At 58.1% G+C, this 24,776-nt stretch overlaps 12 protein-coding genes across 12 annotated transcripts; 4 read left to right on the plus strand and 8 right to left on the minus strand.

Annotated features, from left to right (window-relative positions):
- Nucleotides 1-85: 85 nt before the first annotated feature.
- Nucleotides 86-2,188, minus strand: DL89DRAFT_264145 (acetate--CoA ligase). Its single transcript, XM_040886121.1, has one exon. It carries the CDS (start codon nt 2,138-2,140, stop codon nt 137-139), a length of 2,004 nt encoding a protein of 667 aa, XP_040747418.1. The 5' UTR covers nt 2,141-2,188; the 3' UTR covers nt 86-136.
- A 1,924-nt stretch (nt 2,189-4,112) lies between these two features.
- Nucleotides 4,113-4,918, minus strand: DL89DRAFT_319802 (uncharacterized protein; the record flags this gene model as incomplete). The annotated part of the gene is made up of 3 exons (XM_040891154.1): nt 4,113-4,661; nt 4,690-4,744; nt 4,791-4,918. The coding sequence occupies 3 exons, from the start codon at nt 4,916-4,918 to the stop codon at nt 4,545-4,547; spliced, it is 300 nt and encodes a 99-aa protein (XP_040747419.1). The 3' UTR covers nt 4,113-4,544.
- Nucleotides 4,919-5,255: 337 nt separating this feature from the next.
- Nucleotides 5,256-5,834, plus strand: DL89DRAFT_264149 (Sm-like ribonucleoprotein). Its single transcript, XM_040886122.1, has 2 exons — nt 5,256-5,341; nt 5,431-5,834. Exons 1-2 carry the CDS (start codon nt 5,284-5,286, stop codon nt 5,781-5,783), a joined length of 411 nt encoding a protein of 136 aa, XP_040747420.1. The 5' UTR covers nt 5,256-5,283; the 3' UTR covers nt 5,784-5,834.
- A 2-nt stretch (nt 5,835-5,836) lies between these two features.
- On the minus strand, nt 5,837-7,822 carry DL89DRAFT_264150 (Noc2-domain-containing protein; the record flags this gene model as incomplete). The annotated part of the gene is made up of 2 exons (XM_040886123.1): nt 5,837-7,433; nt 7,477-7,822. Coding segments are annotated over 2 exons (1,923 nt in total), but the record flags the coding sequence as incomplete, so codon positions are not given.
- Nucleotides 7,823-8,224: 402 nt separating this feature from the next.
- On the plus strand, nt 8,225-9,738 carry DL89DRAFT_264151 (WD repeats and SOF1 domain containing). Its single transcript, XM_040886124.1, has one exon. The coding sequence runs from the start codon at nt 8,365-8,367 to the stop codon at nt 9,652-9,654; it is 1,290 nt and encodes a 429-aa protein (XP_040747422.1). The 5' UTR covers nt 8,225-8,364; the 3' UTR covers nt 9,655-9,738.
- A 111-nt stretch (nt 9,739-9,849) lies between these two features.
- DL89DRAFT_319806 (6-pyruvoyl tetrahydrobiopterin synthase-like protein) lies at nt 9,850-10,428 on the plus strand (the record flags this gene model as incomplete). The annotated part of the gene is made up of 2 exons (XM_040891155.1): nt 9,850-9,914; nt 9,943-10,428. 2 exons carry the CDS (start codon nt 9,850-9,852, stop codon nt 10,304-10,306), a joined length of 429 nt encoding a protein of 142 aa, XP_040747423.1. The 3' UTR covers nt 10,307-10,428.
- A 79-nt stretch (nt 10,429-10,507) lies between these two features.
- DL89DRAFT_319807 (uncharacterized protein) lies at nt 10,508-11,542 on the minus strand (the record flags this gene model as incomplete). Its single annotated transcript, XM_040891156.1, has 4 exons — nt 11,264-11,542; nt 10,864-11,201; nt 10,735-10,814; nt 10,508-10,652 (listed from the first exon to the last, which is right to left on the minus strand). The coding sequence occupies exons 1-4, from the start codon at nt 11,430-11,432 to the stop codon at nt 10,508-10,510; spliced, it is 732 nt and encodes a 243-aa protein (XP_040747424.1). The 5' UTR covers nt 11,433-11,542.
- A 432-nt stretch (nt 11,543-11,974) lies between these two features.
- On the plus strand, nt 11,975-13,019 carry DL89DRAFT_289826 (WD40 repeat-like protein; the record flags this gene model as incomplete). Its single annotated transcript, XM_040890006.1, has 2 exons — nt 11,975-12,681; nt 12,722-13,019. 2 exons carry the CDS (start codon nt 11,975-11,977, stop codon nt 13,017-13,019), a joined length of 1,005 nt encoding a protein of 334 aa, XP_040747425.1.
- A 945-nt stretch (nt 13,020-13,964) lies between these two features.
- Nucleotides 13,965-15,291, minus strand: DL89DRAFT_11849 (uncharacterized protein). The gene has a single exon (XM_040883173.1). The coding sequence runs from the start codon at nt 15,168-15,170 to the stop codon at nt 14,085-14,087; it is 1,086 nt and encodes a 361-aa protein (XP_040747426.1). The 5' UTR covers nt 15,171-15,291; the 3' UTR covers nt 13,965-14,084.
- Nucleotides 15,292-15,411: 120 nt separating this feature from the next.
- Nucleotides 15,412-18,139, minus strand: DL89DRAFT_273699 (MCM-domain-containing protein; the record flags this gene model as incomplete). Its single annotated transcript, XM_040889096.1, has 11 exons — nt 15,412-15,537; nt 15,632-15,888; nt 15,932-16,079; nt 16,103-16,345; nt 16,386-16,722; nt 16,751-17,319; nt 17,398-17,559; nt 17,597-17,728; nt 17,778-17,901; nt 17,927-18,048; nt 18,086-18,139. The coding sequence occupies 11 exons, from the start codon at nt 18,137-18,139 to the stop codon at nt 15,412-15,414; spliced, it is 2,274 nt and encodes a 757-aa protein (XP_040747427.1).
- Nucleotides 18,140-19,747: 1,608 nt separating this feature from the next.
- Nucleotides 19,748-21,194, minus strand: DL89DRAFT_254090 (homocitrate synthase; the record flags this gene model as incomplete). The annotated part of the gene is given in 3 exon segments (XM_040885246.1): nt 19,748-20,479; nt 20,499-20,908; nt 21,089-21,194. 3 exon segments carry the CDS (start codon nt 21,192-21,194, stop codon nt 19,748-19,750), a joined length of 1,248 nt encoding a protein of 415 aa, XP_040747428.1.
- A 1,251-nt stretch (nt 21,195-22,445) lies between these two features.
- DL89DRAFT_273701 (putative isocitrate dehydrogenase) lies at nt 22,446-23,563 on the minus strand (the record flags this gene model as incomplete). Its single annotated transcript, XM_040889097.1, has 3 exons — nt 22,446-22,725; nt 22,772-23,433; nt 23,474-23,563. 3 exons carry the CDS (start codon nt 23,561-23,563, stop codon nt 22,446-22,448), a joined length of 1,032 nt encoding a protein of 343 aa, XP_040747429.1.
- Between the last annotated feature and the right edge of the window lie 1,213 nt (nt 23,564-24,776).

Here is a 24,776-nt window from a genome sequence, read left to right on the forward strand (position 1 = left end):
ATTACTGACTCCACCCTTTGTTTTCGAGTAGAATCTTTTGCTGGCTACATATGGTTTTGATGCGCATACGAGGAAATGATACAAAAAATTCATTCGAACGGCAAGAAAAGGATAGAAAATGAGAAACGGGTTTGCTTTACTTGGCAAGAGCAGCGGCGACCTTGCTGATGAGGACGTCGAGGATCGACGGGTCCGAGAGGGTGGACAGATCGCCCAGGGTGTCAGCCTCGCCAGCGACGACCTTGCGCAGGATGCGGCGGATGATCTTGCCCGAGCGGGTCTTGGGCAACTCGTCGACCAGGATCAGAGTCTTGGGGGTGGCAATGGGACCGATGCGGTGGCGGACCTCCTTGACCAGCTCAACCTTGACATCGTCGGTGGCTTCGATGCCGTCCTTAAGGGTGACAAAGGCGCAGATGGCCTGGCCAGTGAGCTCATCGGGAGCGCCAACAACAGCCGACTCGGCAACGGCCGGGTGGCAGATGAGGGCAGACTCGACCTCGGCAGTGGACATGCGGTGACCCGAGACGTTGATGACATCGTCGACACGGCCACGGATCCAGTAGTAGCCGTCGGCGTCGCGGCTGGCGCCGTCACCAGCAAAGTAGTAGCCGGGGTACGGGCGCAGGTAGGTCTCGAGGAAGCGCTTGTGGTCCCCAGCGATGGTGCGGGCCATCGAGGGCCAGGGGCGCTTGATGGCAAGAACACCGCTGACGTCGTTGCCCTCGAGCTCCTCGCCGGTCTGCGGGTCCAGGATGGCAAGCTCCACGCCAAAGAACGGGAAGGTGGCCGATCCAGGCTTGGCCGGAGTGGCTCCAGGCAGCGGGGTGATCACATGCGAGCCGGTCTCAGTCTGCCAGTAGGTGTCGACAACGGCGCACTTGCCGCCGCCAACGATGTTGTTGTACCAGGTCCAGGCATCGGGGTTGATGGGCTCGCCGACAGAGCCGATGACGCGCAGCGACGACAGATCGTGCTTGGTGACATAGCTGTCGCCGTGGCGGCGCAGGGCGCGGATAGCGGTCGGAGCAGTGTAGAACTGGGTGATCTTGTGGTCCTCGACCAGCTTCCAGTAGCGCGAGGCATCGGGGAAGGTGGGCACCGACTCGAAGATGACGCTGGTGGAGCCGAGGGCCAGCGGGCCATAGACAACGTAGGTGTGGCCGGTGATCCATCCAATATCGGCTGTGCAGCAGAAGACATCGCCGTCGTGGATATCAAACACGTATTTGAGGGTCATGGCAGCGCCGAGCAGGTAGCCGCCGGTGGTGTGGACGACACCCTTGGGCTTGCCAGTTGATCCCGAGGTGTACAGCAGGAAGAGCGGGTCCTCCGAGCTGACTGAGACAGGCGGGCAGTACGGGCGCTGGCTGGCGATGGCCTCGTGCCACCAGACATCGCGATCCGGGTTGAAGGCAACAGCCTCGTTGCCGGTGCGGCGGAAAACCAGGACCTTCTCGACCTCAGGGCAGGTGAGCAGGGCCTCGTCGACAATGGCCTTGGTGCGGATGGGGCGGCCGCCACGCAGACCCTCATCGGCGGTGATCACGACACGCGCACGGGCGTCAGCAACGCGCTCAGCGAGCGACGACGACGAAAAACCGGCAAAGACAACGGTGTGGACGAGACCCAGGCGGGCGCAGGCAAGCATAGCGACAGCGGCCTCGGGGATCATGGGCATGTAGATGGCAACGGTGTCACCCTTGCGCAGACCAAAACTGGTGAGCACGTTGGCCAGGCTGCAGACCTGCTTGAGCAGCTCACCGTATGTGACCTTGGAGGCCTCTCCGGGCGCGTCGGCCTCGTAGACAAAGGCAACGCGCTCGGGATCCTGCAGGGCCCAGCGGTCGACGCAGTTGTACGAGATGTTGAGCTGGCCATCGGGGAACCAGGCCATGTCGCCGTCCTTGAGCGATCCCTGCGAGACGCGGGTGAAGGGCTTGTCCCAGGTGATGAGCTCGTTGGCAACGCGGGTCCAGAACTTGGTGGGCTCGTTGATCGACTCCTTGTAGAGCGTCTCGTACTCCTCCATGCTCGAGCACCAGGGCTTCACGCCGTTCTCGGGGTTGACAAGGCGCTGGGGCGGCGGGTAGATGGCGGCAGCCTCGGAGGCACCTTCCTGGGCGGTCGAAGTAGTCATTTGAGAGAAAGTCAGTTGTTCCTGTGAAGAGAGTAAAAGGCTACAGCTGGCAGTGGTGGTAGTAACAGAATAGTAGAGATTAGATTGGTGCTGCAGGAATAAGCTGTGGGAAGGACGGGGATTGAAAGTAGGTCCGCCATGGCCTTGGCCTTTTAAGCAAAGCTAGAGAAAGCGCTGGTGGAGTTGGGTGGGGGTAGACGGGGAGGGGGTGGCAGGGGAGGGTCAGCGCGTTCGGTATGCATACAGCTAGCGATTCGCGGCCTTGTTGCTCCTCCTCATTTTCCGACTGGAATAATCGGGGAGCATCAAGCCATGCGGCTGGCAGAGGTTTGGGCAGGATGTTTGGCGGTGTCAATCTCTGCACGCCTGAGCGAGGGGCCTGCGCCGTCGTCCAGCTGGCTGAATCCGCAGGCCCAGGCGTCCTCTGGCGCCATTCGCTCTGGCAAAGGGGCGAATTCCCGGTTTAGAGGCAGCGGCTTACCTTGTAACAAGTGGGCAGAGAGGATATTACAGAATGAGTGCTGGCTTAGGGTCGATGATGCTCTGGACGCAGAGAGAAATAGCCGGTGGCTGAAATACAGAGAATAGTGGAGTGGAGAGACAAGGGATACAAGACACAAGGTCGCTGGAATTCAGACTGCCTGGTTCCTTTTATATCTGGACAGGTGAAGTTACCGCACTCCCCCACCGTCCTGCCAGGCACCATCGTCTGCCTAAACGAGCAATTGGGAGCTTGCAGACTACAAAAACACTGGGCCAAAGTGTAGCATCCTGGGCAGGGGTAATTTGGGGAGGGGGTGGTACCGGGGGTGGGCCGACAACACCGGGGATGCACTTTGCAATTGCGCTGATTTGTATCTCTTGTTTTTTGCTGCCAATTTTTGTGACAGCATCAACAAGCTCCCGCCACGTGAGAGCTTCAGCTAGCGCTAAACCTTCTTTATCTCTGACGAGCAGCAGCAGTCGCATATTTTCTGGAAGAGACACGGCATGGGCCAGCTGGGAAAAAATAGCGAGTGGAAATAGCACCGCATAGAGATGGAGATATGGGCATCTCGTTGGTGGAATTCCATGATCTTCGAGGAGGGCCAGCGTGGCCGGTGGTGAGGAGGAAAGTCTATGAAACACAACGGCCTGCCTTGGGAAGCGGGGCGGGAGCAGCGATCAGCAGTCAAAAAAATACCGTTGCTACTTCCATTTGTGGTCATAGAGAAAGGAGATGCGCAAGGTCCGAGACGTTGTCCATACGGGCAGGTGCGCATATTTTATTCGAAGTGTCACCCGTAGATAAGGGGCTAGTGGAGCGTAATGGACGGCGAAATAACAGCCTGTGCGATATGTGGGTCCTAGAACGGCAATCCTTTTATTTTGACCCTCTCCTCGCTCAGAGATACATGAGGGACTGCATCCCTCCAATCCCCGGCTCCCATGCAAGATAAGCAGCAAGCATGCTGATAGAGCACTGGCGGGCATTATGTCGGCATGAAAGTCCTTGGAAGCGTGCCAGCCCGCCCCCTGCTCCCCCTTCCACCTTGAATAGCAAGCACAGCAGGTTTTGGCTGATGCATGTCCACGAGGAGCGCTCCTTTGTTGCCACCAGCCTGTTTGCCGCCATGTTTTCCACAAAGGAAGCTGCTGGATGTATGGCACGCAGCCATTGGCAGAAACAACTAGCATGCAAATTAGCAGAAGCCCCCAGTATCGCCTCTGGGCTTTACGGATGCGGGCAACTGGGGTCATGCGGGCATTCGACCTTCCATGTTTGTCGCTGCAACGAGAGATAAGGCCAGGCAAATCTCCAATGCTCTGTGCACAGTTATTATTTTTTCTCGCATGTGCAACTGGGCGGATCCCGTCGTTCGGAGATTGTCCGTATCTCCCTTTAGACGGACAGCAGTCACCGCAGACAGCAGAGATAAGGAATTCGGAAGCGACGCGTAGGCATGTGCACATTGCTTTTTCAAATGGACATGCGACCATGTATTTGCATATATCGCCTGGTTTTCTTCAAAAGCGGCAAGACCTAGCCTGCCCACACCAAAAAAAGAATACCGACGGACACTTGCGGTGGATCTGTAGAGACCAGTGGTCCTTGGCCGAATCAGGCAATACCAGAATGCTGGCCGATTGCTACTGGCCCCTAACGCCCGCGCCGTTCCCCTCCCCCAACACTAGGAGTAGCCGGTTCTGTGGATTCAAAACCGAGCAACCAAGAAGACTCGCACTGACGGTGTGACGTATCGGTGAGCGAGAGTGAGGTGGTGGAAGCCGGATACCTGCAATTCCACTTCAAGATGCTGCTCCATCGGATTCTCTTGGCTGCCGTGACCGAGAGTGTGATCTTGATCGCGAGCGCTCGTGCCGGGAGCGCTCATGGTGTGGTCGTGACTCTCTCTTGTGCTTGTCATCTGAGCGCCCTTGGTCCCGCCCCCGGTCCCGCCTTGGAGACCGGCTCTGGCGGTGCCTCCTTGGACTCCTGCTTCTGCTTCTGCTCCGACTCCTGCTGCTGCTGTGACGACGGCTGCGCCGGTGTCTGTGTCTATGACGACGTTCATCGTCCTTGTCCTTGGAGCGCCTGCCTGGTCCCCTGGATCTTTTGCTGCCCTTGTTCAGGCGCGCCTCGCGCTCAGCGTCCAGCTGCTTCCGCCACTCGACCATGGCAGCATCGGAAAGCTCTGTCTTTTCGCTCTTATTTTTCAGCGCACGGAAGTCGTCCCACGACATGCCGGATTTCTTGCGTGCGTCGATGTAGTCACGGATTGTCGGTCCTCCTTCCATGGTAAAATGAGCATTACATAAATTTTTTTTGGCTGGATACAGCTACTGAAAAATTTAGATCTGTGCACTCATATCTGGTGTTGGAGACAGGTGCGTTATGGCCAGATCGTGCTCCATTAATTGGTGCCTGGATTATTCCGGCTTCCCCCTAGTGCCTGTAGCGGCTATCTACATCAGCTACATATGATCAAAGAGATACTGGTGCCGATGCCTGGTGCCATGAGCATCGCTGGTGATATTTTCGAGTAGCCAATCCGAAAACCAAAATCTGATGACTTCAATGCTCGATGGTAATATCATGCGTGTATATTTTGGCGGGTTATCTACTGAATCACTTCTCATACCATTCTCCCCTCCCTTTTCCCATGTCGTTTGTTCCTCAGTTCTTCACAACAGCAGAGAGCCTGGTGGACTCGCTAGACAGTACGTACTAAGCCTAATTCCACGACAGCCCCTTCCCCATGTGTTACGTTATGCACGCCACCCAAACTACATAAATCTTTGACTATTAGAAAAGCTCCTGGTGGTTCTCCGCGACGGCCGCAAGATTATCGGGATCCTGCGCTCCTATGACCAGTTCGCCAACCTTGTTCTGCAGGACAGCCTCGAGCGCATATACGTGGGCGATGCATACGGCGACATTGAGCGCGGGGTGTTCATTATCCGCGGCGAAAACGTGGTTCTCTTGGGCGAAATCGACGGCGACACAGAAGACGCCCTGCCGCTGCGCCAGCTGCCAATCGAGGACATCCTGCAGATGCAGCGCGAGGAGGCCGAGGAGAAGGCGCGCAAGGACAAGCTGCGGTTCCAGCTCCTGCACAAGCAAGGATTCAGTGTGGACTTTACCGACACCGATCTGTACTAGCGAAGCAAGGATTGTTTTTTCATTTTATGTGAGAAACGAAAAAAAAAACAGCTGAAAAATGGTTTTGTTTCTATTACTCGTCGGCTTCGGCCTCCAACAACGTAGCGCGCTGCTGGGCACGCACCTTGCGGAGCGAGACAGCGTATGCGCCGATGGGGGTGGTGTCGGGGTGGACGTCCTCCATGAAGCGGTTGGCAGCCGAGAGATTGGCAGGGCTGAAGTCAACCTTGGCGCGGTGCTGCTGGACCATTTTGGCAGTCTGCTCGGTCTTCTCCAGCAGCCCCTGCAGCTGCTTTGAGAAGCGCATCCACGACTTGCCGACGCGCTTCCTCCACCGCCGCAGCTGCAGCGCGGCCGGCACGACCCACTCGGGGAAGGCAATGCGGGTCGACTGGGCAGCGATGGCGTCGGCCAGGAGCTCAAACACCGACTCCAGGATCGAGTCCAGGTAGACGCGCGTGTGCTCGTACTCCTTGGGGGCCTTCAGGTACGAGTCAAGGGTGAGCGGCTTCAGGGTGCTCTTGAGCGGGCGGCGGGCCAGGAACTCGGACGACTCGAGCACCTCGACAAGCATGGGCAGGACCGGGATGAAGATGCCGGTCGACGACGAGATGCGTAGCAGCATGCGCACGCAGTGCAGGCGCAGCGGGAAGTATTTGGCGGTGGGCACCAGGCGGGCCACACCCATGATGATCTGCGTCAGCGGGTACACCAGGGACTCGAGGGTCTCGCACAGCTGCGGCTGCTCGTCAGCGCGGTCGCCGCAGTATGTGGCCAGGACCTCGGTCCAGAAGTGCAGACTGTTGACGAACTGCCAGTTGTAGATGGCGCGGAACGACTCCTTGCTGCGCAGCTGCATCGAATTGCGCAGGTGGATTGCCAGCTGGCGGATGTAGACGAAGGCGTGCTGATAGCTGGCATTTGCATCGACGCCGTACAGCTCGACGCCGCAGTTGCGCATCAGCTGGATGGTCGTCAGCGATGTGATGTTCTTGACGTTGCTGTGACGCACGTGTGTCAGATAGATGCCCTTCAGCGCCATGTCGGTGACCTCGGCCGGCGCCATCGACACCAGCTTGCGCAGCGTCATCAGCGCCAGGATGCGCACGCCGTCATCGGCCGTCGTCGAGCCGAACTGGCGCAGCAGCTCCTTGAGCAGGTCGCGCGTGAAGCGCGCAAAGCACACAAAGTACGGCAGGGCCTTCTCGGACTCCTTGATCAGGTACTGGATCATGGCGGCGTCGCTCATCTGCTTCATCAGCTCGAGCAGGCTGGCCAGGTAGGACTTGACCAGGGCTTGGATGGTGGACCACTTGGAGCCAGCCTTCTTGGTGACCTTGCCGTCGACCACGGGCGCGTAGCGTGCAAAGGCTTTGGGGGCCACGCGCAAGGACGTGCTGACGACCTTGTTGAATACACGCATGCCCTCGATCCGGAAGGGGACGTCGTCGGAGTCCTCATCCTCGGCGTCCATGTGTGAGGCAGAGTAAAAGGCCAGCAGAAGCCGCTTCAGCGACTTGAGCGAGTGCTGGTTAGTGACGGCATTCTCCCAGCCGTGCAGCATCTTCAGGGTCACGGTGGCAGCAGCTGGCTCCTCCTGCTCCTGGTCCTCCTGCTCCTTGCTCCTCATCTGCAGACATTTCGGCATCGCTATCTCCTTCGTCCTGTTCCTCGCTGTCCTTCTCGGCATCACCGTCGAGGATCTTTAGCGATTCAGGATCGTTCTTCTTCATGTACTTGGCGAACGACGTGTCCTTCTCCATCATGGCCTCGAGCTGCTTCTTGAACACAGCCTCCTCGTCATCCTCGTCATCATCCTCGTCCTCCATCTCGGCATCCTCTCCCTCAGCATCCTCCGAGTCAGCCTCGTCCTCGTCATCTTCGCTATCGCTGTCACCATTGAGGATGGCGTTAATGTCCTCGTCCGACTCGACCTCGGCATCATTCTCGGGATCCGCCTCCATGAACTTGCTCAAATCCAGGTCTTTCGGCAGGCCCTTGGGTGTGGTGTCGGTGAACTCGGCGAGCTCGTCGACCTCATCAATGCCAGTGAACGCGTCTTGTTCTTCGTCGTCGCTGTCCGCAGTGTGGTTCTTCTTTTTCTTCTGGACCTCGCGCTTTTTGATCTGCTGCTTGGTCTTCTTCAGCTTGTTGCGGCGCTCCAGTTCGCCTTTCAGGTGGTTCTTGTTGAACTTGCGTGTCGCCTTGGTAGCCTTCCCCATGGTTTGTAGCAATAGAGGATAAAAGGGAGCGTTAAGAATGTGCAGGACAAACGAAATGAGAGAGACCTAAGCTGAGGAGCGTTTTTTTCCTAAAAGTGAGGTTTTTTTTTCTTTCCCAATCCTGATCGGGCACTAGATCCGACGGATCAAAGAACAGAGGCAAGTAATTTTTTTTTTTTTTCGATCTCTAGCTTTTTGGCACAGCAAATAGACTCTAATTTTTCTCTCCAGCTTCGTCCTTTCGCATACCCTGTATACACATTATTTCCCAAACAAAATTCAGCTCTAGAATGAAGGTAAAAGCGTTGAGCCGGAGCACAGAGGGGTATACGCGCGAGACAAAGAACAGCATCCACAAGATGCCGCGCAACACAGACCCGTCACTGCACGGGTTCGAGCGGGCACGCGAATACAAGCGCGCGCTGAACGCAGCCAAGCTCGAGCGGATGTTCGCCAAGCCCTTCGTGGCCGGGCTGAGCGGACACATCGACGGAATCTACGCGATGGGCAAGAACCCATGGGACCTTGACAGCGTGCTGACCGGCAGCGGCGACGGCGAAGTGCGTCTGTGGTCGCTCTCGTCGCAGGAGACAGTGTGGCGGGCGGCCGAAGCGCACCGCGGGGCAGCCAAGGGCGTGTGCTATGTGCCGGGCGGCAACACCGACCGGTTCCTGTCGGTGGGCGCGGATAAATTGGCCAAGGTGTGGAGCCGGACGGAGAGCGCGTACATGCATGATGGGGTGACACCCGAGCCCGTGGCCACGTACCAGGGGAAGAGCGCCTTTAGCAGCGTCGCCCACCACCGCAACCGGCCCATGTTTGCCACGGGCGCCAATTCGGTCGAGATCTGGGACGTGAACCGGTCCGAGCCGGTCACCAGCCTGGCGTGGGGCGCCGACTCGGTCAACGCGGTGCGCATGAACCAGACCGAAGTCAACGTGCTGGCCAGCTGCGGCACCGACCGGTCGATCATCCTCTACGATCTGCGCACCAGCTCGCCGCTGGCCAAGCTGGTGATGACGCTCAGCACCAACGCCATTGCGTGGAATCCGGTCGAGGCCTTCACGTTCGCCACAGCCAGCGAAGACCACAATGCGTATATTTTCGATATGCGCAAGATGGACCACGCAAGCACAGTCCTCAAGGACCATGTGTCGGCCGTCATGGACATTGACTATGCGCCGACCGGCCAGGAGCTGGTCACCGGCGCCTACGACCGGTCGGTGCGGCTCTGGGACTTCTCCAAGGGCCATTCGCGCGACATCTACACCACCAAGCGCATGCAGCGCGTGTTCTGCGTCGCCTACACCATGGATAACAAGTACGTGCTGTCAGGCAGCGACGACAGCAACCTGAGGATTTGGCGCGCACGTGCGTCGGAGCGTGCTGGTGCCCAGTCGCAGCGCGAGCGCGGTGCTGTCGAGTATGCCGATAAGCTCAAGGACCGGTACAAGTACGTGCCGGAGGTGCGCAAGGTGCTGCGGCAGCGCAATATCCCCAAGGGCATCAAGAGCGCCCAGCGCACGAAGAACCTGATGCTGACGTCGCGCAAGAACAAGGAGGAGAACAAGCGCAAGCACTCCAAGCCCGGCTCCATGCCGCGCGTGCCCGAGCGCAACAAGCCGATCCTGGGCGTCACGCACAAGTAAAGAACTTCCCACGAGATTGAGTTTTTTTTTCTGTGGCCCAAAAAAAAACTGCACAAGAGCGGAAATTATCTGCTTTCGCCAGAGAAACCCGCCCGGTTGGGCTTTTTTTTTTGCTTCTCCCGGTATCGCGCGATGAAGGGTTCTACAGAGCGCCCCTTTTCTCCTCTGCAATTCTTTCCCCCTATACAATTAATTATGCCTGTCATCGGATACGTCTCGCGAACCGAGCACTTTTCCGCCGCACACCGGCTCAACAGCCCGTCCATGAGCGCGGCCGAGAACCAGCAGACGATTCGGAAAATGCAACCACGCGAACGGGCACGGACACAACTATGTGGTGGAGACGGTGCTGCGCGGGCCCATTGACCCGATCACCGGTATGATAGTGAACATCACAGACCTGAAGCAGTGGCTCAAGACCGCGGTGCTCGACCACGTTGACCACAAGAACCTGGATATGGACGTCAAGTTCTTTAAGACCCGGCCCAGCACAACCGAGAACCTGGCAGTGTTCATCTGGATGCGCCTGGCCATGGCCATGCCGGACCGGTCGCTATTGCACAAGGTTGTGGTGGCCGAGACCCCAAAGAACAAGTCAGAGTTTTGCGGCGAGGGCCTGACGCAGCAGGACTTTGACCAGTGTGTTGTGTGAAGAGGCTGCTATATCTCCCTGCATGATTTTGCATATACGAACCCCTTCTTTTCCATCATCAGCATATAGATCTTTTTTTTTTTAACAGAACAGGCTTGGTTTACATTGCATGGTGGTGGTGTAAGCAAAAAAGGGATTTATCAGTTTCCGCTGAGCTGCCACGCCGGGATGGTGGGTGTCGGCACCTTCGAAATAGGGCTATCAGTCAACCGCCGCGCCATCCGAGACACCAAGTCCGGTCGCAGCCTCGGGGACGTCCTCCACAGTAACAGCAGGGGGCGGCGTCAGCGTCGCCTTCATATCAGGGCTGACAGCCGAGCTCGCAGTGGGCGATCCCGCCGGAGCGCTGCCGGGCGTCGCGGGGACGCACAGCCGCCGCCGGCACCCTCCTGCTAAGCAGCAAGGAGCGCAAGCTGCGGATATCCGACTGCACATCAGCAATGGACCCGCTATCGCGCTCCTTCTTCGCCACGCCGGCCACCTCGCGCTGCACATCCTCGATCGTCATCTGCAGGCGCCTCACGCCCACGCCCTGCTCGCCCTTCGCGCTCCACCACCTTATCCAAAAGCGCCGTCATGCCCTCAATGGCCTCGTTGGTCTTGGCCGACTGCGTCGCCAATGCCTCCAGGACCTTGGTGGTCGTCTCATTCAATGCCGTCAATTGCCGTTGCGTCTGCTCGTTCTGCTCCACAAGCAGCTTTTTCTCCGCCTCCAGCCGCTCCTTGTCGTCCCGCGCCTGCAGCAGCGGCGCTACGTAGCGTTGCGCCAGCACATACAGGCCGTAGCCCAGCCCGCCCGCCACCACCGCTGCAATGAAATAGTCCTTCCAGTCTAGCTGCGGCCGGCGGTGGCGGCCGGCGGCGGCGAAAGCTGCTGTGCGTAGCCGTACGAGGCCTGGGGGGCGGCTGGCTGTGAGGGCTCGGGTTGTGCGGCTGATGAGCCGCCGCTCTTTGCACGTGCTAGTGCATCTTCGATTTCAGCTGAAGTCAGTCCTTTCGTTTCCAAAAACGAGATCTTCTTTGCCAGGGTTGATGTGGCTACCTTGGGGTCGGTCAGAAACCGCACGGCTGACTCGATGACATCCTGGCGGAGTGCCTCCTGCTGCTGTGTTGCTTGCTCGCTCATTTGCAAAAACGAAGGAATTCAAGCTGGTGTTTTTGTTAAAAGTGGGTGTGGTATACAAGTACAGGAGTACCCAAAGACAAGCTGTGCAAAAAAGTCCCGAGCAGACTAAGACGCGTGTTGGGATAGAGAAGTGGCTGTATAAAAAGAGAGATAAAGGGAAAAATGTAGTTTTTGATGGCAGAAGAGGAAACAACGGGACGACAGATATGTGCGCATGAAAAAAAGAACCGCGGCACAGGCATATTCCACGGCGCGAACAAAAGCCCCGCAATCCCGTCCCACCTTTGAAAAAAGCGCGCCCAAATAGTATCACGGACACGTGATTGGGCACTAATCCTCAGCCTTTTTTGGTGGGCAATCCCATCCCATCATTTAGCAGGTCTGATGATTCCCCTGGAGAGTCTGAGCTCTCCCATCGGACTGAGTAATCAGACCTCACAAATAGTTCTTGTACGATATTCCCGAAATCCCCAGCTAAATGTTTGGTGCTACGCCCGGGTCGGTACGGAGACCGCGCAAGTGGCATCCTCCCCTCCGCCTCCATGCGGCATATTGCGTCGACGCATATCCTCAAGACGCTGGCGCTCAGCGAGACCCGCGGGATCGCGCGCACACACACGGCGCCGATCCACTGGCTCTCGCTCGACAGCATCGATAGCCGCTACCTGCTCTCAGGCGGGGCCGACCGCTCAGTGCATCTCCTGGACCTTGACGCAAATGGCGACACAAAGCACATGATAAAATCAATGGCACAGGCAGCATGCCACGACAGCGCGGTATCCTGCGTAAGCTGGTATGCAGTGGACACGGGCATGTTTGCGACCAGCTCATATGACGGCACGGTGAAGGTCTGGGACACAAATGCAATGGCGGTGGCGGCCTCATTCGACCTCAATGCCCGTGTTGAAATGCATGCAATGTCGCCGACTGGCGCCCATGCGCTGATTGCCGCAGCCACGCAGGCAAAGAGCCTCAGACTGGGCGATCTGCGCACTGGCGCGTTTGCGCAGGAACTGGATATCCCTATGCAGATGTGCGTGGCGTGGTCGCCCAGGGATCCGTTTGTCTTGGCGTCGGGCGGGCAGGACGGCAGAGTGCATTTGTGGGACGTGCGTCGCGCCGATACGCACGTGAGCGACTTTGCTGCCCACACAAAGTGCGTCAATTCGCTGCTGTTCGCCGAGCATGGCGCGCAGATCGCCAGTTTCGGGCTGGACGATAAGGTCAGCGTCTGGAATGTGCAGGACACGTGCAGGGCTGGTGCCAGTGGACATTCCGTGTCCCAACAGTGCGCAGCAGGCTGTGCAGATGTGCAGGACCAGCTCGCAGACCGACGGCTCGGATCTGCTGTTTGTGCCGTGCGAGGACCGTGTTGTGCGAGTGGTGGATCTGGCTGAGGGCCGGATCGTTGCCGAGCTCCACGGACACTTTGACCACCCCACATGCACAGCCTGGCGCACTGGGCGCATGGAGCTGTACTCGGGTGGCAGCGACAGCAGCGTGCTTGTCTGGACGCCTGCAGCGAGCCAGCGCCTGAGCGCCGCGCAGCAGGCCAAGCGGCAGGACACATGGTCAGACTCGGATTAGTGGGACTTCGCACTGGAGTGATTCTAAAAGCTCAATTGATCAAAGTCCGTTTCAGAAAAGTCAATGCGGTTGGCCAGCACCGCGCGGATCTCGTCACGGCCCAGTACCGCGCCCTTGGCGAGATGCGTGGCATCAGCAGCACCCTCAACCGCCAGCACATCGGCAATCAGCACCAGGCGCGCAAAGCGCTGGCGCAGCGGGGCCTGGCACTCGGCCTCCAGATGGCGCATGATCTCGCGCACGTCCTTCTCGAACATGAAGCCGCCCAGCATGTTGAATTTGCTCTGGCGGATCGCGCGCTCCCAGTCGCTGCACAGCGCACTGACAATAGCGTCCAGGGCGCTGGCCAGGCTAGCCGGCAGCAGGCGGGCGCGCAGGCCGCGCAGCAGCAGCCCCAGCTTCATGACAAAGCGCTTCTGGAACAGATTGTCGTTCTGCATGTCGTTGAACTCCTCGTCGGTCAGCACATACTTGATGTCGCGGTACGCCTGCTGCAGCACTGCGCGCACCCGCGGCCGCAGCGCTGCTGCTGCCACCTGCTCCACTGCACGCTGCCGCGCGTGCGTGAACTTGCCAGCAAAGGCGCCCAGCGTCTGCAGCGCGCGGGCGGCCCGTGCCACGTGATCAGAATCTGCAATCCGCTGCCACTCGCTGGCCAGCCGCGTCTGCAGCGCCGCCACGGTTTTGCCCAGGTACTCCTCGGAAAGCTCCAGGTTATTGATTCCCACCTAGGATCTGCCGCTGCATGCGCGCAGCCTGCGACAGCTTGGCCGGTGCGTTGTCATCGGAGGCAGCCAGGCGCCATCCCGCCTGGTCCTGAGTAGTCCCCGTCCGGTCACTCCACTTGGCCAGCGCCCGCGACTCCAGCGCTGCCAGGTACACAGAGTTCAGAATGCCTAGGATGGTTTGTGCGGTGGCCTCGACGGCGCTGGGCTGCTGCGTGGCAATGGCGTGCTCCAGCGCCGTCTTGACAATAAAGAATAAATCGCCGACACACGACGATGTCTTGGCCCACATCTACTGGCGCAAGCAGCCGGCTTCTGCCCCACACCCACTGCAGCAGCATCAGGGAGTGGCTCGGCCCACCCCGCCAGCGACTCCTGTGTCGTCCAACGCCATGGCCTTGGTTACCGAGCTGCTGACAAAGAACGCCTCAAAGGCAATATATGTGTCGGTCAGCCACGCAAGCCGCGGTGTCAGCGGTGTGTCCACTACCAGACCGGTGTGGCCATCAAACGCGACGGTCTTGCGCGCGCCCAGCACGCTCTGCTGCATCGACAATGGGATCAGCCGCAGTACCTCGTCGGGCTTGACAAACACCGACGGGATCGCATCGGCGCGGATCACCGCCCCGTGCTTGTCCAGCACCGCACCGCCTTCCTTGGCCGTCAGCACGCGCAGCTCGGGCGCGGCTCGCGACTCCAGGAACCGGCTGAACATGGCGATCTGGCGCGCAATCAGCACCAGCTCGGTCAGGATGCTGGTGATTTCGCGCAAGTCGTCCTCGGTGACGACCTCCTCGCTCGCACGGCCCGGTCTCTCGCCATCGCCCAGCATGCGCGCCTTGCTGCGTGCAGCGCTGGCGTCGATCTGGCGGATCTGGGCCAGCCGGCGCTTGACATGGCGCTCCTCCTCGAAAAAGTCCAATGCCATGCTAGCCCGCTTGGCGCCCTCCAGCTGCAGGCGCTGGATGACGCGGATCATGCGGCCGGCGCCGTAGTGGGCCTCGACTACTGGGAAGTGGTTGTCCACCACCACTGCAATGACCTCAAACAGCCGCGTCAGCCGCAGCGCATACACGTTCGCCTTGGCTTCGGCTGCCACACGCGCCTTGTCACCAACCAGCCCGCACAGGAACTCGGCATACATGTCCAGACCGCGCAGCTCCTCGCCCAGCTGCGGGAATAGCCGGAAGCACCGGCTGATCTCGCGTGTATTGCCATTGCTGGCTGCTGCCTCAAACATGCAGGTAACACGCTCCACCAGCTCCTGCCGTGCCCCGGCAATGATCCCGCCCGCAGCCTCACCGCGCCGCGCAAACCCCACAAACGGACTCTCCAGCACCGCCGCTGTCCCGGTACCGGCTGACCAGCGCAGCCGCCGCATCAATGTCTTTCTTCTGCATGGCTGCCAGCAATGCGTCCACGTCATGCGCCAGCTTTTCAGTCTCCGTCAACCGCCCGCAGCGCTGCCTCGTATTTGGCTACCTCGCGGTCCAGGAACCGCACGTGTGCGCTGATCGCTCCAGCGTTCGCTGCTGTGGTGTCAATGGCTGACTGCACGGGTACCAGGGAGTCCACTATGCCCTCCAGTTGGTCCTGCAGCTGCGACAGCGACGCGAACCGCGCCTCGACGTCCTGCCGTCCCTCAATGTGCTCGGAAATTTCTACATCTACGCGTGCTCCTCCAGCTCCAGCTGCCGGTACGCCTGCTCTATCTCGCTAATATCAATGCTGTCAGCCAGCTCGTCGAGCCGCATCGTGTCCAGGTCGCCGCCAAACTGCTGCGCAGTCGCTGTCTCTGTGGCCATTTGCAAAAAAAAAAAAAAAGAAAAGAAAAAAGTCGAATTATTGAAGAATAGAAAGGAAAAAAAATGAAAAAGAGTGGCTCACATCATCATGATGATGTTGTCGCGGAACATCAGGCGGTTGTCCCTTCTCCAGCGCCAGCAGCGCCAGCTCGGCCTCGGCCGGCGAGAACGCTTGGCCATCGTCCAGCCCCTCGTTGAGCGCCGACAGGAACGGATCGGGGAACGCCCACGGCGAGCCGTCCGACTCGAGCCGCCGCTCGCCAATGGCCTTGCTCAGCTGCGCCTTGAACACATCAAGCCGCCCGGCCGCCAGCTCCGACGGATCATCGACCTCCATGGCTGCCTCCTGCGGAGCACGCCTCGTAGGCCGGGGCTCACTGACCACCTCCTGGCTCGCTCTCCTCGCTGGACATATCCTCGTCGCCATCAGCCTTTGCGCGCTTGGGCCCCCGCGCCTTGGACTTTTTGGCACGCGCCACCGGCTCCTTGAACAGCGCAAACCGCAGCAGCTCCTTGGCGACCTCGGCATCCTTGCGGGTCAACAGTGGCCGACAGCCGCACCTTGGCGTGGGCCGTGGCCAGTCCGGATCAGCGTCTCCAGCGTACGCGCAGTGATCGGTGTTGTTGTGGCCACCGCTCCCGTCGCATTGCGCCCGCCCATGCCCTGCCCGCTCGCCTGCGCGCGCAGCTCCGCGTACGCATTCGCCAGATCGTCTGCTGCTGCGCTACCCAGCACTGGCCGCGCCATTGTCTTGGCAAAGTAAATGTACCGCCGGAGGAACTCCGGTCGACAGCACTTCGCGGGCGCCGTCGCCCGATGCTCCGCCCGACAGAACCGCCCGGCGGCTGCGCGTCCGTCGCCGGGCCCGCCGCACCGCCGCCGCTACGCCTGCATGCAGATATTCGTTGAACGGCTCGAATACGCGGCACGGCCGGCCCGCTGCCTCCATGTCCTCCTCCGAGTCGCCCATGCCTGCCAGCAATGCCGCCGTGCTCAGGCCCTGGTCCAGCTGGTCGGCGATCGGCTGCCCCGGCTCGGCTCCCGGCACCACATACCGATGCATGCGCAGCACGTGCGACGAAATCATGCGGTCGCGCGCCTCGTCCATCGAGTCGGTTACCACAAACAGCAGATCGAAACGCGACAGCAGCGAGTCGGGCAGCGGCAATGTTCTGGTGCGGCGGCCGCGTCGGGTCATACCGCCCATACACCGGGTTGGCCGCTGCCAGCACCGCACACCGCGCATTCAGCGTCGTGTGGATGCCAGCCTTGGCCACCGTCACCGTCTGCTGCTCCATCGCCTCGTGGATGGCCACGCGGTCCACATCCGTCATCTTGTCGAACTCGTCCACGCACACCACTCCACGGTCTGCCAGCACCATCGCTCCCGCCTCGAGCCGCCGCTCGCCCGTGTCGCGGTCCGTCACCACCGCCGCTGTCAGACCCACGCCCGACGAGCCGCGACCCGTCGTCGCAATCGCCAGAGGCGCCAGCCGCAGCACATACCGCAGCACCTGCGACTTGGCCGTCGACGGGTCGCCCACCATCAGCACGTTGATGTCTCCGCGGATGTGCGTGCCGTTCTCCAGGTTCTTCTCCACTCCGCCCAGCATCTGCAGCAGCAGCGCCCGCTTGATCTCCGCGTGCCCGCAGATGCTCGGCGCCAGCGACTGTGCCAGCAGCTCAAACGCATCCGCTCGCCCAGCTATCGCGTGGATGTTGCTGATGTCGCCCTCTGCCAGCGCCATCGCCCCCGCCTGCCCCGTCGCCTGCGCCCGGCTCGCCAGCTCCCGCGCGCTGATCGTCGTGCTGCCCCCCGATGCCGCCAGCGACCCTGCGCCAAACACCTGCACAGAGTTCACCAGCACCACCGTCCGGAAGATCGCCGACGCCGCCGTCGTCGACTTGCCGCCCAGCGCCCGGTACACTCCCACCAGCGACACCCGGTCGCCCGGCTTCACCACGTCCACCAGGTCGTCGTCCAAGATAATGTCCACTCCACGCGGCAGCTGGTCCCGGCGGCGCCCGCTCCGGCATCTCCTGCACATTCACTGTCTGGTGGTCCATGTACTGGCTGTACCCAAACTCTGTCGTCAGCGGCTGGCCCTTATCGTCTGCCGTCGGATACGCGCTCGAGAACCCACCGCCACCGCCTCCGCCCACGCTGGTTGTCTGGTCCTGGTACGCTTTGGCAGTAGAACGTCTTGGACGCCTCGGAATAATGCACCGACCGCACCACCTTCGGCCGCACCAGCGAGCACCGCGTCACTATCCCCTCAATGCACACCAGCTGTCCCAGGAACTTGGCTCGCAGCCCGCGCGGCGTCAGGATGGTGCGCCCCGAACGACCCCTGGAACCCAACCGCCACCCGGTACGTCTTTATGTCCGGAATAAACACATTCTCCGCATTCGCCAGCCGCACCGCTATCTGCTTCGCCGCGTCCTCCAGCGGCGGAATGAACTCTGCAGGCTCTGCCACCAGCTGAGCCGCCAGCTTCTGCGTCAAACTCGCGGATATGGTCAATCGACACTACGAGTCGAGGCCGCGTCGACCGGATGATCTGCCGCAGCTGCGCCATGTCGGACATTCTCGCCGTTGTCGCGCTCGAGGAACTCCTGGACTGCGTCTCTTGCGCTCCGCAAACTGGTCCTCAGCAAGATTTGTTTCTGGCAGTGTAAACTGCGTCGCCGCCTCCTGCATCATATCACTTTGAGCGTCCATTTGTGTATGCCACTAGTCTTTCCCTCGTCAAAATAATAGTAGGATGTGGTGAATTTTATGAGCAGCGATTCAGTGGTTATGAGAAGAGAGAAAAAATATACGCGCTCATGCGGTTTTCCTGCCTGTTTATTTACCCTAAGATTAGCTCGGATCAACTGCCTGATCAGCTGGCAGCTTGAATCACGTGCCTGATCCACCTCTTGCTTGGCACTACACCAACGCTGACACAAAACACTTGCCCAGACAATGCAACCGCAAATGATGCCACCTACATAACTAGTCTCAGTATACTGTTGAGCAAATCCAAAGCCATGTGTGTTGCTGCTTCCAGATGCCTGCAGCCCATTGCACCGTTCACTCTACTTCAAGTCACTGCACCATATGACTCTGAACACAACTGCCTGGATATGAGGGTGTGATGCTGCTGTATGTCATCTAATAATACAAAAGTAGTGGCAAGTGTCTGCAAACTAGTAAACCAGTTTTCAATTGTAACAACTGGCTGAGTCTATGGCTGCTGCACTAGTACCCTATGTGTAAACCTCCGCAACCACTCCACATTTCTACTATAGCAAGCATTTGAAACGCACATTTCCACATTTTACATCTGCTCTATACAAGCATGCTGCATAAGGCGCTCTATACATGGCTCAGTCCTGATAGTGAGCCTGAGAAGAACTGTGTCAACGTATGCCAACCAGTCTTGACAATTGCTGCAAGGGCATCTAAGGCTCAGAACCATGTCTGGCTATAATTTCTCTTACGAATCTATTATTTTATTATGATAGCTATTCATGTTACAAGTGATGCTGTTGTCTTTGATAAATGATGCCAATTACACATGCAGCACATGCAGCTAATTGTCTCCACTATAGCACCAAGTCATGTGCTGTCACCACTTTGGGTATTGTACTGAAAGAGTAGTAGGTACAGTGCATATCGTTCGTGCTATATATAAGATTCAGCCTGTGATTTGCAGCCCTTTGATATTTATTAAACCATTTTCATTTTACTTTCCATGTTTTACAACCTCGCAATGGGCAAACCAAGCCGGAAAGGCAAGGAGATAGCAACTAGTGAGCCTGGCTCTGGACATAGCACTAGTATAAATACCTTCAATGAATGGAGTATCACTAGTCAATGGCTATAAGTCACCTTAGCGACAAGAAGCAGTGGGTTCAAGCACACATCATTGTGTCGGCCTGAACTGGTCATCTGTTTAGTCGGTGCCTTAGGGCAAGCTCACTCTTGCATATACCCTCTCTACCCTGATTCTGTAAGGATCTACTCTACATTAATTGCTACTCCTCCGAGTGTTACACTACCACTAGCCCTAGGCCTTTCTACGTTGTAAACCTATCATGCGCCACTCATTTGACACACTATATGTGGGGGGATGCCTTGCTGCATCCCAAGGGAACTAGTGTTCATGAGTTTAAATAAAAGACGTAGAAAGTCAAGAGCGACTACGTGCTTAGATCTGCCACTGAGTGATCTGGTCCGGGGTGTCAATGGACTCGAGGATGGCATGGTGCGAGTCCTCCGACTTGGCGGCGCCGTACTTTCTCAGGAGCTTGTCGACGTCATCGAGGCTGAGCGGCCTGATGTCGGCAAGGTTCTTGATCTTGTTGGTGATCTGCTTGCAGTCAGAATCGGTGAGAGGCAGGCCGAGCTGCTCAACGCGGTTCTTGACCGCGTTCCAGCCGGTTAACCGGTGGCCGATGGCGACGTAGCGGGTCATGCCAAAGTCCTCAGGGCGCAGGATCTCGTACGTCGACGGGTTGTTGAGGATGGCCTTGGCGTGGATACCGGCCTTGTGGGTGAAGGCGCAATAGCCGGTGACGTAGTTGTTGAAGGGAACAGACACGCCAACAGCATCGGCGACAATGTTCTCCACCTCACGCAGCTTGGTCAGGTTGTACTTGCTCTTGACGTGCTCCTTGTCGGCGGCATACATGCGGGCAATGAAACCACCGAGAGGAGGGATGCCGTTGCGCTCACCAATACCGAGAACCGAGGTGTCGACGTGGGTGGCACCGTTCTGCAGCGCAGCGTAGGCATTGGCAATGGCGCAGCCGGTATCATTGTGGAAGTGGCACTCGATGTCGCACGAGACAACACCGCGCAGGGTGCGCACAAGATCAGCGACCTGGTCGGGGGTCGCACAGCCGACAGTGTCAGCAATACCGACACGGTTGACGCCGATCTTGTCGACGGCACGGTACAAGGTTCAGCAGATCGACAATATCGGACCGGAACGAGTCCTCCGACGAGAACCGCACCTCAAGACCCTCGCCCTTGATGTACTCGATAACCTCAGTGGCGGTGTCAATAATGTACTGCATGTCCTTGCCATGCGAGAACTCGCGCAGATACGACGACGTGCCAATAACAACATCCAGACCGTCAACACCGGTCTCCACAGCCAGCTTCGCATCGTCCATGTGGCACCGTACGTGCGTCAGAATCTTCGCGTTCAGGCCCAGACCGACAATAGCCTTGCAGTCATTGTACGACTGGGTTGACGCAGCTGGCGATGTCAGCTCCAGGTACTCGACACCAAACTCGTCGAGGGCCTTGGCGATCTCAATCTTCTTCTCGGTGGTGAAGAAGGCATTGGCGAACTGCTCGCCCTCTACCAAAGAAATTATCTCGGTTAGTTGCTGAGGCTAAAACAATGGTTTTGCATTCCTGCGTCGGCGATTGGACAGAGGTTGCCGAGCGGACCGCGAATCGATGCTGCTATCAATGTGAGTCACAGGCCTGCGATCTGGCCGAGATAACGGACATGCAAAAAGTTTTCAGGACCACTTACCACGCAGCGTAGACTCGATGATCTTGAAGTTGGAGACGTTGCTCAGGTAGCTGGCAGGGCCGCCCAGGTACGAGCGGGACGGATCTCTGGCAGCGGACTCAGGCATGGTAGCAAGCGACTATTGAACGTGTCAAAAAACGACAGGGAGGCTTTTCCGAAAAAGGAAAGATGTGTTAGTTTGTGAGTAAAGCGAAAAATAAAATAAAGTTGGGAAGGGACAAGAAGCGATGCTGGGCTTCAGCGCCAGCCTGGCTGTCTTAAATACAGCAGACAAACCGAGAATGACGGGGGGCGCGAGATGGCCTGTGCCCAGTAAAAGCGTCGGCAGGAGGACGAGGGGGGGTGGAGGCTCTGTGTGCAACACGCTCGGCAGTCCCGCATTTAATGACTAAGAACTGGCTTCAATCCCGGGAGGCATAAACAGATGCCTGTTTCATTGTGGTGGGCCCAGAAAGCAGCGGCCACAAAAGCCTTCGTGGTCCTTGCAGCGCGTATAGGCCGGACCCAAAAATGCTCCTGAGATGGTGGGAAGCAGGTATGAATCACCAAATGTTTATCTCATCTACTTACCCGAGCAGCAGAGATCGTGGCACCAGCCGGGCGCATGGCCTGCCTCCGAGCAGACGAATTTACTAAGCGCGAGAGCGTGTTGGACAGCATATTTTTGGTAGCAGGCGGTCGGCAGCCGAAACAGTGGAGTCGAGAAATGAAATTGACAAGGGTTGAAGAGGAGAAATTTAGCAGTCCTGTACCAGAAAGCGCGCTTTTTATATCACTCCGTGACCAGTCCATTTAACATGCTCCGTGCGCAACTGACCATCCTGAGCCAGAAAACATGCGTAGGATTTCATTCTGCGGCACGCTCTTCATCCCCCAACCAGCTGGCAATGTCTGTCTGAAAATAGCGCCAATGCACAGCGTGTTGGACTGGCGGCGGGGATGCAGGCAGGCAATATTTCGCTTGGCCTTGCCTCTCCCCAAGGCAATGCACTCAGGCACAGGAGGGGAGGATCGCCTGGCGGCATACGGTTCGCTCAACCCGACCAGATCCTATCAAGGCACTGGTGATTCACTTTGCGGGCGAAGACTGTGCCAATCGTGTCGCCCACTCTGCGCTGCTGCAATGCGGGCAAACAGAGGGAGCGTAAGGTGTCATTAAGCGCCCGCGCTGGTAGCATGGCAAGTAGAGATGACTGAATTGGATCCATACTGATTTCCCCAGGCTGCTGCTACCATCGCCCACCAACCGATGTGTGGGAAAAGGAACATTGCTGGATATGCGATTCGTACTGAGTCACTGGCAGCGATTACTTTGCCTCGTTGGCGGTAGATTTCTGGGTGAAAAAGTCAAAAAGCCCTAAAGCAGCTTGCAGATGGCATCAGTGACCTCGCTAGTGGTTGACTTTCCGCCGAGATCGGGCGTCTTGATTTGGTCGGCCTCCAGTACCTTGTCAACAGCGCGGTAGATGGCCAGCGCGGCCGAGCCGTAGCCCGTGCGCTCCAGCAGCATGGCAGCACTGCGGATGGCAGCAATCGGATTCGCGATGTTCTTGCCAGCAATGTCGGGCGCCGAGCCGTGCACAGGCTCGCCAACAACAAAGTTGTCGCCGACATTGGCACTGGGAACCAAGCCCAGGCTGCCTACCTAGCGCAGCCGCCCCGTCGCTGATGATGTCGCCGTACATGTTGGGTGCAACCACAACATCAAAAGCCTCGGGCTCGCGGAACATGCGGTAGACCATTGAGTCAACCAGCTGCTCCTCCACATCCACATTGCTCTTGTACTGGGGGTTGCCGTTGTACACGCTACGGACCGTCTCGCGCCACAGACCGTCGGTGATGCTCAGCACATTCGACTTGTGCACGATCGTGACCTTGGGGCGGCTCTTCCACGTGCGCTCCGCCAGTGGAATCTGCTGCCGCATCGCATCGCGCTGCAGCGCCATCGAAAAAGCCATCTCCCCGGCCCGCCGCGACGCAAACTCTGAAATCCGCCTCTTCGCAACAGCAAACTTGCCCTGAGCGTCCGATCCCTGCTCCTCCTCCTTGATATACAGGCACTCGGTGTTCTCGCGGATAATCAGCATGTCGATAGCGCGCTTCTCACCCGATGCAGTCGCTGCAGCACCAGAGATAACCGGGCGCACATTGGCGTACAGGTCCATCTTCTTGCGCAGACCAACAATCGGCGACGAGTATCCAGCCACCTTGTGCGATGGCGAGCTTACAGCACCAAATAGCGCTCCGTCACACTTGTCCTTCAGTGCAGCGAGCGTCTCCTCAGGCAGCGCAACGCCGTGCTTCTGGAAGTACTCAAACCCGGCATCCAGGTCTACAAACTCGAGCTTCGCCGGCAGAGAGTCCTTGGGCAGCAGCCTCAAGCACCTGGCGCGCTGCAGGGATCACCTCGCGTCCAATTCCGTCGGCCGGGATGAGACCGATGGTCAGCGACTTGGTGCCGGTGGTTGTCGACATGGCACGACGGGCAGCGGTCTGGACAGATCTGGCAAACATGTTTTTTTTTTTTTGCTTTTTATCGAGTAGCTATGCGAAATCGAAAAAGAATGGTGGAAAGGAGAGGCAAAAGTAGAGTTCCAGACACAACGAACTGTTTGTTCTGTTTAACAATCCCCGCAGGAGCCTTATCAACTGGGATTTTGCTAGCCCGATGGTGATTCATAGAGGTTCGGTCCATCCGGCAAATCGGACTGGAGCAGGTTTAATAGGTGATTAACAGTCAGCACAGTCCCTGGCTCATGTGTTACATGGCCTTTTAGGATCACTAGTTACACTGATATACCTGTGTCTGGGACTACACGGGCGAAGCCGCTCTATATAGCACTAACTGCTGCTCAGATATACAACTGCTCCAAGGCCTACTGAATGTAAATCATAACATGAACTACTTAATTGACAACAAACATACTGAATAATCGAAATTGAATGAACTAGGGTAGGCAACAGAACTAACCACGTTTCTGAGACTTGTTCTGTCTTGATGATTTGGCTGGCTGCGGGACAGGGTGCTTTCTGCGAGCCCTTCTCTCGGCGGACTCCTCAACCTCCTTTCCATGTGATGGTCTGCCACCTCTGCAACTGATAGAAGACACTGCATGAGCTAGCGAGCCTGGCTCACCATGTTGCTGAGGTGGGTGCTTCCTAAGGCCAGTCTTTCAGCCGGCGCCTCCACATTCTCCATACAAGATGGCCTGCCACTTGTACTAGCTGCAGAAGGCTCACCAAGAGTAAATGCCCTCGCTCTGTCTAGAGCGGGGTGGAGATGATGGTGGTCCTGCAACTGCAGATGGCGCCTGGCGATGGTGGGGTGGTGGCTCTTCACCTAGATGTAATGACTGTCCAGCGCTATGAGATAGCTCTTCCATGTGTAGGCGAGCTGGTTTCAATGGGTGTAGGCGGACTGGCGATGGTAGATAGACTGGTAGGACGCAGGCTAGATAGGCGCATTCTCAGACCTGGCTCGTGGGGTGGTGTGCAACGCAGGCACGTTATTTGACTCGGCTGATGTGGTATCCTGGAGAGCGGCTTTCCATTCATTGACCTTCTCAACAACCTCATCCACTGGTTCAAATCCTCTCCGAAACACAGCGTGCCTCTGCGTGTAACCCATGAAATCGGGAATGATGACACCGCAGTCAACAAGGTCGGGAACGTTACAGGCAGCGCTTGG

Source organism: Linderina pennispora, assembly GCF_002104995.1.
Source record: "Linderina pennispora strain ATCC 12442 chromosome Unknown DL89scaffold_1, whole genome shotgun sequence".
Taxonomy (NCBI): Eukaryota; Fungi; Kickxellomycota; class Kickxellomycetes; order Kickxellales; family Kickxellaceae; genus Linderina; species Linderina pennispora.